General features: G+C 38.2%; 1 protein-coding gene across 2 annotated transcripts in view; it reads left to right on the top strand.

Moving 5' to 3' along the window:
• LOC130928701 (synapsin-3-like) overlaps positions 1 to 17,344 on the top strand; it is a 383,502-nt gene that overhangs the window by 320,784 nt on the left and 45,374 nt on the right. For both annotated transcript variants that reach the window (XM_057855415.1, XM_057855416.1), the window contains exons 10-13: positions 8,131 to 8,193; positions 12,211 to 12,353; positions 12,430 to 12,504; positions 14,856 to 14,958. In XM_057855415.1, coding sequence (XP_057711398.1) covers positions 8,131 to 8,193; positions 12,211 to 12,353; positions 12,430 to 12,504; positions 14,856 to 14,958 — 384 coding nt within the window. The remainder of the gene's footprint in view (positions 1 to 8,130; positions 8,194 to 12,210; positions 12,354 to 12,429; positions 12,505 to 14,855; positions 14,959 to 17,344) is intronic.

The following is a 17,344-nucleotide window of genomic DNA, read 5'->3' as shown; positions in this document are numbered from 1 at the left end:
GTCAAAGCAGACAGCTTTTTCATCTGTGTGATTTTGACAAAGATCAGATCACATTTGATGGTGATTTTATGCAAAAATGTGAGAAATTCCAAAAGGTTCAGATACTTTTTCATACCATTGTAGAAGAAATAGTGTTTATTGACGTGCCTATCAGCAGTGTTGTTAATAACAGCGTTAGAATAGAATATTACGGCGTTACTAACGGCGTTATTTTCTTCAGTAGTGAGTAATGTAATTAATTAATTTTCTCATCTTGGCAACACCGTTACCGTTACTGAGGTGGGAAAGGCTCGCGTTACTATGCGTATGTTGGTTGACTGACGCGAGAAAAGTCTGGAAAAAAAGACGGACTCACGGAGACGAGAGAGCAGAGCAGGACTGGGAAGGAGGCAAGGGAGTGTGACGCCATTGCAAACGCGATGCTACTATGCTAGGTGGCTACAATAATACCTGACTGTAGCCAATAGCCTACAAACTACGCCCACATGAGGCTTCGGTAGATATCACATATATACAGAACTAGATACAAATGACAGACACGGCGGCATTAGCACCATATATAATAAAGAACTAGATGTGTTAGTAAACAGCCGCCATCTTAAAGCAGTAGACTTCTCATGAAGGCTCTGTTGTAGAGTACCTTCCCAGCGAACCTAAGTCACTTTTTATCCTAGATCGGCAAAATTTAACTTAAATCTATCTTTAAATGATGAAACAGTTTTAAAACTTACACAGCTCGAAAATAGACGGAGGAGAACTAATGCAATAACGGAAGCAATTTTAACAACTTTAACTGTTGATTCACAACAATAAAGAGTTCCACACATAGCAAAGGTTATTATCTAGTTAGAGCAATATCCGCAATACCCCTGTGTCAAGTTAAATTTAAGGTAATGAATTGGGCTAGTTGTCCCAAAAACCCTTTAAACTTCGGACTGAGTGATGTTTTTTTTTTTTTTTAGTTTTTTTTAAGAAAAAAAAAAAAACATGAAAATTATCACCAGTTACTTTGTCAAGTAACTAATTACTCTTACATTCAGGTAACTGAGTTACTTGCGCAATTACTTTTTGGGAGAAGCAATTTGTAACTGTAATTAATTACTTTTTTAAAGTAAGATTAACAACAATGCCTATAGGTCATGGCAATCTGTTCCATAATGGCCGACCCTGTGTTCGCCTTCCAGTTCCCTGAAATGGAGCTTCTCCTAAAAATATATACACTAATTTTCGGACTATAAACCGCTACTTTTTTCCCTCATTTTGAATCCTGCGGCTTATAGTCCAGTGTGGCTTATTTGAGGATTTATTTAGGTTTATAGGTAAAACTTTTTTTGAGAGCGGGATCATAAGACTGTCATAAGAACGTCATAATTATGACATGACACTATCATGAGCATTGCTGAATGCTTATGACAGATGTCAATATGTGTCATGTGGCATAATATGTCACTAACTCCATTTGTCTATCTCAGATCTTTTACGTCCACTCAAAAGTGAGATAATTTGCTGGATGACACTAACCGACATCTATTATAAGCATTCAATAATGCTGATGACAGTATCATGTAATAATTATTACAGTATTACGGCACCACTATTCCAAAAAATGTTACCAAATACAATAGCTAGCAATTAATGAAACAACTGGAACAGTAACTGAAGAAATAATTAGCACAGAACATGAATATTGATTGTTATTGTCATCTGTAGTGCCGCAATGCATGCTAGGAGGAATGTTGGATGACAACAGTGTTGACAGCAGGTGGCAGCAGAGGTTGACTGTCTCCCCCAAGGGAGCAGTGATGGCTAAATGAAGATTTTTGAAACAATAAGGCATTGCAGCCAATTGGTTCAAAGCTTCATGGTGGTTCATTTGGTTTAATGACAGTCTTATAATGTCTTTGTCAAATCAAGTGTTACCAGTTAATATCTTTTGGTGGAAATATCCCATAATAAAATGAGGACAACTGCGGCTTATAGTCCAGTGCGGCTTATCTATGAACAAATGCCGTTTTCGTGTCAAATTTGGGGGCTGGCGGCTTATAGTCAAGTGCGCCTTATAGTCCAGAAATTAAGGTAGGTGATGTAAGCGACTCGTCTCATTGTTTGCATGCTGTCCTCATTAAAATGTGAAAACCTATAAATGTATGAGTGGTTTTAGTGAAAACAGACAGTTTTTTCATCTGTGTGATTTTGACAAAGATCAGATCACATTTGACGGTGATTTTATGCAGAAATTTGTGAAATTCCAAAAGGTTCAGATACTTTTGCATACCACTGTATTTTAAAAAAGAGAGCAGCACAAACGAAACCTTCTACAGCCCAAACGATTGACATCATTTTAATATACATTTGCATCTGAGTGGATTATTTAACATTTGTAAATCTGGATGTATAATGTCCTCCGATTCTGGAACGAGCCGTGCGTTGGCCAAACAGGTGTCTCACTACTGCCACTCTGGAAACTTCCGTCTTCAGCAATAAGCTGTCCCTTTCATGGAAATATACCAGGGCACATGTTAATGAAAGCCAGATGAGCTCAACTGCCACAACAATAATTACCATGCCCCATTAGGCAACTTCTACTGTGTATAGTTTAACAGCATCTAAAGCCGCCGTCCTGGGCGGATGTTAGCCTAAAGGGTCGCCATGACAACTCAGTTGTTATGTCTTCGACGCATGTGTCATGCTTGTGACGTGAGGGCTCTGTAAAACGTGTTTTGAAGTTTTATAGCCTTGTGAATTTACATTGTAAGGGGAAAAACAATCCCAGTTAAAAGAACTCAACTGATCTCGTCTACCGCATACTGCAACTCTAGTGAATTGAAATGAACATGTGGCTGTTTTTCGTCCTTCTGCTGTGAATTGAAATGCGTTTATATATACAGTATATTTGAAGTGGGAGCGTGGCAGGACGTCTATCACTGTCAGTTCACGACAGCTCTGAAAACGTCTGCCCAAGCCATCGATCTTGTCAGGCGATGGAAATTTTAACCACAGATTGTTTCTCGGGTGGGAATTAGTGAAACATAATTTCCTGCAGACACTTGACTTGAGCGACAGTCACGGGTGACTCACTTATATCAAACCTGGCAGATTGAGAAAAAGGGCACGTGTGGGCTTCCCTGAAGGATTTTCATGATGTTCCACGGCTGGTTGTCTGGTGGATTTACTCTAAATGAGGGGAGTTATGAAACCAAAGAGAAAAATCAACCACCACGTAATTAGATTTTTTCAGCATGAGGCTTCTTAATGTTCATACCACACTGGAGGTTTTTGGTAGTTTTCTGGGTGGCATTATTGAAAACCAAATGTTCCACGTTTAACTCATTCACTGCCATTGACAGACATATTAATCCATTTAATTTAGGACATTGACTTCATAATATATTGACGGGACACGGGGCACGGAGCCGTTAAATTGGGCGCCTGCATTGTTGATGAGGCCGTCAATGCTGACTGAGTGGAATCGCAAAGAGCTTTTTAGGGTGAAAATTTTCTTGTGAATAAATGCTTAAATCTCTGAATTCCTTATAGATATGGACGTTAAATTGTCTCAATTCTTGGTTAAAAGCACAAAAAAAAAAAAAAAAGGGGGCAGTTTGAATTTACGTAAATATGTCGAGGAATGATACTAGTCTGTTAGCTCTTTGCTATGATAAGGGGGCTGCCACAATAGCTTTTTCCGGTGAAAATTCTTGTGAATAACTGCTTAAATCCCCGAATTCTTGAGAGATATGGACGTAAAACAGTCTCGATTCTTGATTTGAAGCAAAAAAACGTGCAGTTAGCATTTATTTTATGTAAATATGTCGAAGTACAATGCTAGTCTGTTAGTGAATGTAGCTCGCGGCCGCCTGATGTAAACAGAGCTTTTCCGGTGAAAATTATTATGAATAAATGCTTAAATCCCCGAATTCTTTATAGATATGGACGTAAAATAGTCTCGATTCTTGGTTAAAAGCGAAAAAACGTGCAGTTAGCATTTATTTTACGTAAATATGTCGAATTACAATGCTAGTCTGTTAGTGAATGTAGCTAGCGGCCGACTGATGTAAAAAGAGCTTTTCCGGTGAAAATTCTTATAAATAAATGCTTAAATCCCCGAATTCTTTGTAGATATGGATGTAAAACATTCTCGATTCTTGATTAGAAAAAAAAAAAAAAAAGTGCAGGTAGCGTATATTTTATGTTAATATGTCAAAGCACAGTGCTAGTCTGTTAGTTAATGTGGCGGCTGCCATATGTAAACAGAGCTTTTCCGGTGAAAATTTTTTGTGAATAAATGCTTAAATCCCCGAATTATTTATAGGTATGGACGTAAAACAGTCTCGATTATTGTTTTAAAGCAAAAAAAAAAAAAAACATGTAGTTAACGTAAAATAAACGTTAACTACATTTTTTTTTTTTTTTTTTGATTTTTCGCACAGCGTTTCAAAATGCATGCATGGTACGAAAAAATATAATAATTACCTTGAATCCTCGAACAAAACACTCCTGAGACAATCCTTCCTGTTTGTATACGATCCAGCTTTCGTACTTTTTCAACAAAAATCCGGCGTTAGATCGCCGCGTACGTGTGTTTGTGAACAGCTCATCTTGATGTGGGGGCCCCACTACTTGAATGCGAGGCGCAGTGCATGACCGATCTGAGCCATCAATACATTATGAAGTCTATGTTTACAATGACTCGAAATATTTTATGAATATACACTCACTTCTGAAACTTTCACTACGAGGTTTGCATCTTACAGCTCTGTCAGAGTGTGTTTTTTGGAAGCGGGACTCATCTGATTTTAATTAATTGGTTGCGACCATACGCTGCCCCACTTCCCAGTCAAAATGGACTGGATGTTGACTGCCATCAGTGGCAGCCAATGACTTCATGTTTTTGATACACTGCTGGCCAAAAGTATTGGCACCCCTGCAATTTTGTCAGATAATGCTCAATTTCTCCCAGAAAATGATTGGAATTACAAATGCTTTGGTCGTAATATCTTCATTTATTTTGTTTGCAATGAAAAAACATAAGAGAATGGAATTTTTTTTTAATCGTTATCACTTTACACAAAACTCCAAAAATGGGCCGGACAAAAGTATTTGCACCCTCAGCCTAATACGTGGTAGCACAACCTTTAGGCAAAATAACTGCGAACAACCGCTTCTGGTATCCATCCGTGAGTTTCTTACAATGCTCTGCTGGAATTATAGACCATTCTTCTTTGGCCAACTGCTCCAGGTCTCTGAGATTCGAAGGGTGCCTGCTCCAAACTGCAATTTTTGGATCTCTCCTATGGGATTAGGGTCTGGACTCATTGCTGGCCACATTAGAAGTCTCCAATAATTTCTCTCAAACCATTTTCTAGTGCTTTTTGAAGTGTTTTTGGGGGACATTGTCCTGCTGGAACACCCATGACCTCTGAAGGAGACCCAGCTTTCTCACAATGGGCCCTACATTATGCTGCAAAATTTGTTGGTAGACTTCAGACTTCATGATGACATGCACACCGTCAAGCAGTCCAGTGCCAGAGGTAGCAAAGCAACCCCAAAACATCAGGGAACCTTCGCCATGTTTGACTGTGGGGACCGTGTTCTTTTCTTTGAAGGCCTCGTTTTTTTTCCTGTAAACTTTATGTTGATGCCTTTTCCCCAAAAAGCACTACTTTTTTCTCCTCTGACCACAGAACATTCTTCCAAAATATTTTTGGCTTTCTCAGGTAAGTTTTGGCAAACTCCAGCCTGGGTTTTTTATGTCTCTGGGTCAGAAGTGGGGTCTTCCTGAGTATCCTACCATAGAGTCCCTTTTTATTCAGTTCCAGCCTGGGATTTTTATGTCTTTGGGTCAGAAGTGGGGTCTTCCTGAGTATCCTACCATAGAGTCCCTTTCTATTCAGACGCCGACGGATAGTACGGGTTGACACTGTTTTACCCCCGGACTGCGGGACAGCTTGAACTTGTTTGGATGTTTGTCGACGTTCTTTATCCACCATCCGCACAATCTTTCGCTGAAATGTCCGGTCAATTTTTCTTCTCCGTCCACAATTAGCAAGGTTAGCCACAGTGCCATGGGCTTTACACTCGAAACATTCAGGTCTTTGGAGATGGATGCTTCCTCACAATTTTGCTTCTCAAGTCCTCAGACAGTTCTTTTGTCTTCTTTCTTTTCTCCATGCTCAATGTGGTACACACAAGGACACAGGACAGAGGTTGAGTCAACTTTAATCCATTTTAACTGGCTGCAAGTGTGAATTATACAAATTAGAGAAGCAATGCTTGATTTTTCAAAGGGTGCCAATGCTTTTGTCAGGCCCATTTTTAGAGTTTTGTGTAAAATGATGATTTAAATTTTTTTCCATTCTCTTTTTTTTTTTCATTGCAAGCCAAATAAATGAAGATATTACTACCAAAGCATTTGTAATTGCAATAATTTTCTGGGAGAAATTGAGCATTATCTGACAAAATTGCAGAGGTGCCAATACTTTTGGCCAGAAGTTTGTTTCATGAATTTCACTGTTGTAAGTGATATTACGCCAATGCAAAAATGGTTCATTTTTAAAGCAATTCTGCTTATTTTATCACCGTCAGTGACAGACAATGAATTGTTTTGTATTTGTTTTACCCCAAAAAATGTTATTGGCAGTCTGTTTTGTCTAAAACTTTATAGTCTCGTCTAACTAAAATGAGATAACAGATGTCTTGTAGACGTTGTTGCCTAAATGACGGTGCATATTTTTGCGGCTTTTGAATCAATGACAAACACCTTAAGGTGGAGCAAAGGATGTGGTCGTCTCATTTCGCCGTCTCCCACTTGTGCCGTCATTGCCACGCTCGTGGGAATTACTGGAAGGAACATGTCCGGACAAAGAGTGGGTGTCTATGGGCTCCGTCCACGCAAACCTCCGCACCTTGCTGCTACTTAGTACTTCTCGGATACGTGCTAAACCTCTGCTATCCCCTAGCATTTTTCCCGTTAGTCAGTCGAGCTGTTTTGTGATGTCACAAAGGGCGTGTAGACTTTTCATATCCACACAATTGGCTAAAAATGATGATTTCATCCAAATAACGAGTCACAAATTCACTCCGCGATCACCCTCGCCCTTCCGTTTTGTTTCTGGCTAAGGCAGAGGTGATAATAGAGGCTGAAAAAGTACACTTTGTCCTGGCTCAATGTCAGGTCGGGCCTTATATTGTAACGTTCTGACCCATTACCAGCTCAGTGCTCCACCCAGAACTGGCTGAAAGGGCTATTGGTTGAAAGATTACAGCTGCTTGTCCCTTACTCTAGTCAAAAAATACTTTTGACCTTGGACGTCTAGCGTCGTCAATGGCACGGAAACGTAATCAATCTCCTCCCAAACTAAAGGTTGTGCAACATATGTAGACTGACAATAGTTCTTAATCATCATATTGGAATCTTTTGTCATTTAAGGTAAATACAACTAAGCTGCAGTGGATTACAGAAGGTTGTTTTAACATGTGATTCCGTCATTATTTTGCATACCGTTGGTAGTTCTTGCACCTCACTTTGAGAACCACACTTTAATCTTTCACTATGTACTTCACGCACTGATACATGATGTTCTATCAAGAGTGGAAAAGTCCCTTTTTAGATTGCACTCCCGTTTACAATCATATCAGATAGACCAAAGGGCGTTCCAAAACCACAGAGACGAGGTAATGTGTTGATGTTTGGTCCACTTCAATTGTACAAACCGTGAGAAACGACGTGTTTGCGGTCTGCTCATTTGCTCCAAACCCATCCCGAGTCAGTTGTGGTCTTCCACTCAGCTTCCCAGAACCTCACTGTCTTTTTTTTTTTTTTGTGCGATGCCACGGGACTCACCGCTGTAACGCGTCCACATTCAATACAGTTTTCCACTGTCGGTTTTGTCGAAATGCCGTCAACGCCGCATTGGTCCTACTGTATGTTTAAAGAGCCAAACGTTCCGACTGAGAAGGACATTTTCTCCCCAGTCGGTCACGTGTTGGCGTGAAATTAGACCGGTGACCTGAAGCAACCCCATCATCCTGGAGTTCCTGCGGGAAATGTTGGGGTTTCACCATCATATGTTAGCGTTTTATAATTCCGAAAAATGTGAGATTAAAAAAGAATGCTGTCCTTCTCTGCAGCTTACAAGCCCTTCCTATCCTGTGGTGGTGAAGATGGGCCATGCCCACTCCGGCATGGGAAAGGTGAGTGCTGTTCATAGCCGAATGGTATTGCGTAAAAATGATGTGATGTCTGATGAACAGGTCCATTTATCTTTGTTATCTTTCTATTTTTATATGGCAGAAAGCACAGACAAGACTGAAAAAAGCAGTTTCTGCTTTTTCACTCCTCTTGAAAAGAAACTGCTGTATTTTAAGCCAAAACAACTGTTGTGTTTAATAGAACAATGCGTCTGTATGCTGTCATAGCAGATTCATGGCGCATTTAGCCCCCGAACTATTTTTAATTTGCCCGTTTTACCCTGAAAACTATGGGGCGCCGTTTGTAAAGCAGCAAATGCCTAAAATTACGACAACATTTTCTCACATTTAGCGCCACGCATAGTTAAAAATGTGGTGTGAAATGTTTACAGTCACTTTTTTATGCACATTTCCAACATTATTTAGCAACTTAAATATTTATTGTTTAATAATAAGAATTGGACTTCAATGTTTAAATCGAACTAAATATTTATTTAAATCTAAAATGTAAATCTTAAATTTATATTCTATATTTTTTAAACTTATATCATATATATATATATATATATATATTAGGGCTGTCAAACGATTAAAATTTTTAATCGAGTTAATTACAGCTTAAAAATTAATTAATCGCAATTAATCGCAATTCAAACCATCTATAAAATATGCCATATTTTTCTGTAAATTATTGTTGGAATGGAAAGATAAGACACAAGATGGATATATACATTCAACATACGGTACATAAGGACTGTATTTGTTTATTATAACAATAAATCAACAAGATGGCATTAACATTATTAACATTCTGTTAAAGCGATCCATGGATAGAAAGACTTGTAGTTCTTAAAAGATAAATGTTAGTACAAGTTATAGAAATTTTATATTAAAACCCCTCTTAATGTTTTCGTTTTAATAAAATTTGTAAAATTTTCAATCAAAAAAATTAACTAGTAGCCCGCCATTGTTGATGTCAATAATTACACCATGCTCACTCATTGTGTTGAAGCCCATAAAATCATTTGGACCCAAGCACCAGCAGAGGGCGGCAAAACTCCATAAAACACAATTAATAAGTGGGCATTTCACTATACTGTCATTTAAATCTCTCTGAGCGGGGCATGTGCGTTAATTGCTTCAAATATTTTAACGTGATTAATTTTTTAAAAAATTAATTACCGCTCGTTAACGCGATAATTTTGACAGCCCTAATATATAAATATATATATATATATATATATATATATATATATATATATATATGTATATATGAAATTTATATCCGAAATATATATCCTAAATCTGAATTTTATATTGAATCCTAAATATATATGTTATATCTAAATAATATATTTAAATTCGGGCTGTCAAACGAATACGATTTTTAATCGAGTTAATTACAGCTTAAAAAATAATTAATCGTAATTAATCGCAATTCAAACCATCTATAAAATATGCCATATTTTTCTATAAATTATTGTTAGAATGGAAAGATAAGACACAAGATGGATATATACATTCAACATACGGTACATAGGGACTGTATTTGTTTATTATAACAATAAATCAACAAGATGGCATTAACATCATTAACATTCTGTTAAAGCGATCCATGGATAGAAAGACTTGTAGTGCTTAAAAGATAAATGTTAGTACAAGTTACAGAAATGTTATATTAAAACCCCTCTTAATGTTTTCGTTTTAATAAAATTTGTAAAAATTTCAATCAAAAAATAAACTAGTAGCTTGCCAATGTTGATGTCAATAATTACTTACACAATGCTCATGGGTGCTGAAGCCTATTAAATCAGTCGTACCCAAGCGCCAGCAGAGGGCGGCAAAACTCCATAAAACACAATTAACATGTGGGCATTTCACTGTACTGTCATTTAAATCTGTCTGAGCGGGGCATGTGCGTTAATTGCGTCAAATATTTTAACGTGATTGATTAAAGAAATTAATTACCGCCCGTTAACGCGATAATTTTGACAGCCCTAATTTAAATCTTAAATCTGGAAACAGTTCAAACTAAATATTTAGAGTAATATGCAAATTCACATGACTGGAGACCGGAAGTAACAAAATAAAAGCTGGAGCAGCTCAGACTGTTTACGTTGCTTGAAAATGAATAAAACCTACTCAACGGTGGCAGTCAGCTCTTGGACATGATTTATTGAGATAATAACTAGGGCTGTCAAAATTATCGCGTTAACGGGCAGAAATTAATTTTTTAAATTAATCACGTTAAAATATTTGACACAATTAACGCACATGCCCCGCTCAAACAGATTAAAATGACAGCAGTGCAATGTCCGCTTGTTACTTGTTTTTTGGTGTTTGGCGCCCTCTGCTGGCGCTTGGGCCCAAATGATTTTATGGATTTCAGCACAATGAGTGAGCATGGTGTAATTATTGACATCAACAATGGCGAGCTACTAGTTTATTTTTTGATTGAAAATTTTACAAATTTTAATAAAACAAAAACATTAGGAGGGGTTTTAATATAAAATTTCTATAACTTGTACTAACGTTTATCTTTTAAGAACTATCCTTAGATCCTTCTATCCTTAGATCGCTTTAAGAGAATGTTAATATTGTTAATGCATCTTTTTGATTAATTGTTATAATAAACAAATGCAGTACTTGTGTACAGTATGTTGAATGTATATATCCGTCTTGTGTCTTATCTTTCCATTCCAACAGTAATTTACAGAAAAATATGGCATATTTCATACATGGTTGAATTGTAATTACAATTAATTAATTTTTAAGCTGTAATTAACTCGATTAAAAATTTTAATCCTTTGACAGCCCTAATAATAACAATATCTACGTAAAATACACATTTAGGAGAAACCATCTAAGGAGTATTTTGTGCTTTTAGTGTCACTTTTACGCACGAGCCCAGTAAAGTTAGTAAGAATAGCCACGAGGGGTCTCGGTTGGAATGGACTGGAGAGCAAGGTTGACTTTTCTAACTCAAACTGCAAAAATCCTGCGTTTGTCACAGTCGGCGAAGGTGGGCTGTAAGAAAATATGTCAGGCGAGTCAAATTTAGCCGAGACTATCGGCAGTTATTCTGACTGCAGTACAAAGGAGAAACGCAGGATTTTTGCAATTGTGTGTGTGTGTGTGGGGGGGGGGGGATTGTGTGTGTGTGTGTGTGTGTGTGTGTGTGTGTGTGTGTGTGTGTGTGTGTGTGTGTGTGTTCGTTCCCTATGGACTTACAAAATATGAAACAGTTGTACTTTGTTTCTGGGAGTGTTCTTTAGATGGGTTTGATCTCAGTTGGCCTCCATTTAGTGCGAGCAATTCATTTCTGCTGGACAACCGTCCTATAGCGACTGTTATCTATTATGTGTTACGGCCGCAATGGTTCAATGACGGCGCGCTCTTGGGGTTATGCGGTGTATGGGGCACAAAATCAGCAAGTGTGAAACACAAAAAACTGTTTCATTCCTCCCCACAAGACTGTACACAGTAATTGAAAAGCAATTGCGCAATAAATGCTTTATGGTGTCCTTTTACTATTACTGCAGCTGCATCTCTAAGGAAAGTATGTTTTATCTGCCATACTGTATTGCGTTCATGTTATACATACCCGAGTAACGCCGGGTCATACTGCTGGTATTAAATAAAATTGCTATGCGAATTCTAAAACTGCATTCTAGAGATCAGTTCTGGATTTCGCACCCAAACATGAGTGGAAAACAGCTGTCAAACCCATTTCGACAAAAATTGCATTTAGTCGAAACGGATTGGACATCCATCACCGTCGATGCCAAAATACTGCTGTTCAAGAAGTGTATTTTCATGTCCCTATGCTGCCATTACGTAACTTCCCCGGTTGCCTGACACATAATTACCTAACAGTCCCGACGTGACGTCGTTCAAAGTATTTCCACACCGGCATGCTTCATTATCCCGCGTCCACGTGTGAACTTCCTGTGGCACACCCAGCAGAGCGCTCCTGGGCTTTTCTAATTAGTGACGTCTCACCCCAAAAAAAAAAAACAGATCAAAGTGGAAAACCAACAGGACTTCCAGGACATCACCAGCGTGGTCGCGCTGGCCGGGACTTACGCCACTACCGAGCCATACGTGCAGTCCAAATATGACATTCGCATTCAGAAGATCGGAAACAACTACAAGGCTTACATGTAAACCAAAATTAAAATAATCTCCGAAAAAAATCTCCATTTGTTTTAATGAGTCGCTTACATCTCATATTTTTAGGAGAACCTCCATTTCAGGGAACTGGAAGGCGAACACAGGGTCAGCCATGTTGGAACAGATTGCCATGACTGACAGGTACATCATTAAACTCTATTGCTTCTACAGTGGTATGAAAAAGTATTGGAAATAGGGTTGTTCCGATCATGTTTTTTTGCTCCCGATCCGATCCCGATCATTTAAGTTTGAGTATCTGCCGTTCCCGATATTTCCCGATCCGATTGCTTTTTTTGCTCCCGATTCAGTTCCAATCATTCCCGATCATTTTTCCCGATCATATACATTTTGGCAATGCATTAAGAAAAAAATGAATAAAACTCGGACGAATATATACATTCAACATACAGTACATAAGTACTGGATTTATTTATTATAACAATAAATCCTCAAGATGGCATTTACATTATTAACATTCTTTCTGTGAGAGGGATCCACGGGTAGAAAGACTTGTAATTCTTAAAGGATAAATGTGACTTTGTATATTGTGACTAAATATTGCCATCTAGTGTATTTGTTGAGCTTTCAGTAAATGACACTGTAGCCATTTAACTGTTCTGCCCAAATGCATGATGGGAAGTGCAACCATGACTGCGTAGTGGCACCAGTTGATATATCTTCTCTGTACTACCTTTCTTCCCCACATTGCTTCCCACGATATTTCTAATTGTTGGGAGAGGAATTGTAAGGCCAATTAATAAAAGGCTCCAAAGACTGCCAAAATCCACTCTACTCATTTTACGCTGCCTTTTAGCTCTATATATAGGTAAAACGGCGCCATTATAGATTGAACGCGACAATGCGTGAGTGGGTCGTGCAGCGCATGCGGTAATTGCGTTAAATATTTTAACGTGATTAATTTTTGAAAAAATTAATTACCTCCATTTACGTGATAAATTTGATAGCCCTACTTTAAGCCAAAACTAAAGACTCTGAATGAGTGTAAGACATTTTGTCTGTAACGTTAAATACAATTAGAAAACGATTTAATTAAAAAATATATATATATTTTAAAAAGGCATGTCCGATATTTTTTTGCCGATTCCGATACTTTGAAAATGATGTGATCGGACATCTTTAATCGGAACCTTTTGGAATGTCTCACATTTCTGCATAAAATCACCATCAAATGTGATCTGATCTTTGTCAAAATCACACAGATAAAAAAACTGCTTCAACTAAAACCACCCAAACATTTATTGGTTTTCATATTTTAATGAGGATAGTATGCAAACAATAAAGTAAACCTAAAGAGACTTAAAAAGCAATTGAAACCAATTTTTACCAAACAATTTAAGTCAGGTGCCCTGCCCACTATAAAACACACACCTGGTAAGAATCGTCTTGATGGGAAGCATTGTCCTGATGTGCATCATGGCTCGGTCAAAAGAGTTGTCTGAAGACATGCGATCAAGGATTGTTGATTTGTGTAAAGCTGGTAAAGGATACAAACCTCTCAAGAGTTCAGCGCAGAGTACTGTTAAAAAACAGTGTCTGCTAAAGACTAACAGGACTCCATGGAAGGAAGCCACTGCTTTCGAAAAAATTTTTTTTTTAATAATTAAAAAAAACAAAAAAATACATTGTTGCCCGTTTAATGTTAATGTTAAAAAGGCACTTGGACACTCCACAGAAGTTATGGCAAAATATTTTGTGGACTGATGAAACCCGAGTTGAATTGTTTGGGAGTAACATACAATGTTGTGTGTGGAGGAAAAAATCCTCATCCCCATCGTGAAGCATGCTGGAGGGAGCATCATGATTTGGGGCTGTTTTGCTACCTCAGGGCCTGGACAACTTCGTTAATGGAAGAATTAATTCAAAGGTTTATCAAGGATGTTTTTCTGGAAAACCTGAGGCCGTCTGTCAGACAGTTGAAGCTAAAAAGAGGATGGATGTTGCAACAAGACAATGATCCAAAACACAGATGTAAATCAACTTTACAATGGTTTCAGAAGACCAAAATACACATTCTGGAGTGGCCAATTCAAAGTCCAGACTTGAACTGCATTGAGATGCTGTGGCATGACAGCGATTCATGCCAGACATCCCAGGAATCTGACAGAACTACAGCAGTTTTGTTGAGAACAATGGGCCAAGATTAGTCCTGATCGAAGTGCCTGACTGATCTGCAGCTACAGGAAGCGTCTGGTTGAAGTTAATGCTGCCAAAGAGAGGGGGGGGCACTAAATATTAAATGTGATGGTTTGCGTATGTTTGCGTATTATCCTCATTAAAATATGAAAACCTCTAAATGTTTGGGTAGTTTTATAAAAGCAGACAGTTTTTTCATCTTTGTGATTTTGACAAACATCAGCTCACGTTTGATGGTGATTTTATGCAGAAATGTGAGAAATTCCAAAAGGTTCAGATACTTTTTCATACCACCGTATTTGACAGTTTTCTCAAGTCAAGCCGTCATTTTGTTCCAGATACCGACTGTGGGTGGACTCTTGCGCCGAGATGTTCGGCGGCCTCGACATATGCGCGGTGAAGGCTGTCCACGGAAAAGATGGCAACGACTACATCATTGAGGTCTGTTGGCTTCCGAAATAACCTTTGAAGGCTCACTGAGAGTTGATATAGTGGTGTGGTGTTGAATGAGAACTTGCCAAGGACTCGCTTGCGGACAAAAGGGCAAGTCATAGCTGTTTTTGAACAAACATGAAGGCGAGCAGCGATCAAAGCATTGAAAGGAGGATTAGTCGGGAGCCCAAACATGCTCATAGCGGAATGAAAATAAACTGCGCACTCATGTAAACAATGGATTTATGAGGCAAGTGTCACTTTAAAAATGGTTTCGGTCAGGCATCCGAGTTTTATTTGATACAAAAAAAGACAACAAAACACATATTGCACTTCAAAAATATGTAGCTTCAATTTTTTTGTACTTTAAAAAAAAAAATGGGTCTCATCAAGGGCGTATGTTTTGTTTTCACTTTTTTGCTGGGGACGGGACATTAATAAGACCAAACAGATCGGGTGAATGGGCGTCAGGGCTACATTTCTCATGAATATAAACCTAATAAATTGATAGGCTAAATAATCAATGCAAAATACATCTGTAATGACTTATACTAACTTTAATAGGTATTGGTTCAGGTGATACACTCTTCCATTCAAACCTTTGTTTTCAAAAACTACTCAAACAGTTTAAAAGCTTCCAGAATAAATGGATTTAATCAGCAAATGTATATTTCAATATTTGAACATAACTCAAATTATATTAAAATACACAATAAATACAAACTTGTTAATAATCTCTTAATTATCCAGGAATGCAAAAAATAAACATTTGTCTTAAGACCACTTAACAGTGTTGAGAAATTAACTTAACTTATATATAATATATACAAATATACATTAGAAATAACACAAAAAACCTCTGAGTCAGGGATAAACAAAAATAAATAAAAATTGAGCCTGCTTTCAGGTAAGACACTACTGCTTTTGTCCACAAGCACAGCCAAACTCAACAAAAAAATGAAAGCTCCTTCAGGCTGCTTTAAAACCACATAAATAAAATAAAAATGAAAATTGGGGAGAAAGGGGTAAACCTCGGCTTACTACATTTCTCACAGTTTAATTAACGTTAACAGTAGAAAATAAATAGAGGAGGACACTTTTTTTCTAAGCAGATTCCTACTCAAGTTTTGCAGGTTAGCAAATTCACACGGTTTAATGTTATGCTAACGCTGATACAGTTCGGACTTTCAGTAGCAAAATTAGTGGCGTGTTCCCCACCTTCACAACATTGATGTCTTTTTACAATAAATACAATGGCTGCAGCTGGTCGGGAAAAAAATACTTCTAATACTCCAAGTCCAAGTCATCAGCCAATTTAACGTGCATTTGAGGGGAAAAATGGACTGGCACACTCAGCAGTAAAAAGGGGTAAAAGTAAGCCTGAACATAATGAAAATAATTCACTTAATAATGGTATGGTCAATTACAGTGGGGCAAATAAGTATTTAGTCAACCACTAATTGTGCAAGTTCACTTGAAAATACGAGAGAGGCCTGTAATTGTCAACATGGGTAAACCTCAACCATGAGAGACAGAATGTGGGGGGGGGGGGGGGGAAACAGAAAATCACATTGTTTGATTTTTAAAGAATTTATTTGCAAATCATGGTGGAAAATAAGTATTTGGTCTATACGAAATGTTCATCTCAATACTTTGTTATGTACCCTTTGTTGGCAATAACGGAGGCCAAACGTTTTCTGTAACTCTTCACAAGCTTTTCACACACTGTTGCTGGTATTTTGGCCCATTTCTCCATGCAGGTCTCCTAGAGCAGTGAGGTTTTGGGGCTGTCGTTGGGCAACACGGACTTTCAACTCCCTCCTCACCCCGTGGCGTCAAAATGATAACAAGAACGGGGAGCAAAAATCCCAGAACCACATGGGGGGACCTAGTTAATGACGTACAGAGAGATGGGACCACAGTAACAAAGGCTACTATTAGTAACACAATGCGCCGCCACGGACTCAAATCCTGCACTGCCAGACGTGTCCCCCTGCTGAAGAAAGTACACGTCCAGGCCCGTCTGCGTTTCGCTAGATAGCATTTGGATGATCCAAAAGAGGACTGGGAGAATGTGTTATGGTCAGATGAAACCAAAATAGAACTATTTGGTAGAAACTAGAGCTGTCCCGACTAGTCGACATAGTCGACGTCATCGATGACGTAAATCCGTCGACGAGCACAACATCCCGTCGACAGTTAATGAAGGGTTAAAAAAAATATATGCGCGGAAAGTTCAGAATGTCAGATGCTCTGTATGCAAGCGGGGAAAGCGGCACAAAGCCAAAAAAGCGCACCAGAGTGTCCAAAACATTGACTTATTTCAAAGAAACAAAGGAGGGTACTCGTCTGTCCTGCCTCTTCAATGCCAAGCTTGGCTGCACGTCGGCCGTGA

The sequence above is a fragment of the Corythoichthys intestinalis genome, chromosome 13 (assembly GCF_030265065.1).
Source record: "Corythoichthys intestinalis isolate RoL2023-P3 chromosome 13, ASM3026506v1, whole genome shotgun sequence".
NCBI classification, from domain to species: Eukaryota; Metazoa; Chordata; class Actinopteri; order Syngnathiformes; family Syngnathidae; genus Corythoichthys; species Corythoichthys intestinalis.
The sequence above is the reverse complement of the archived record's forward strand: the minus strand, read 5'-3'. Positions and strand labels throughout refer to the sequence as shown.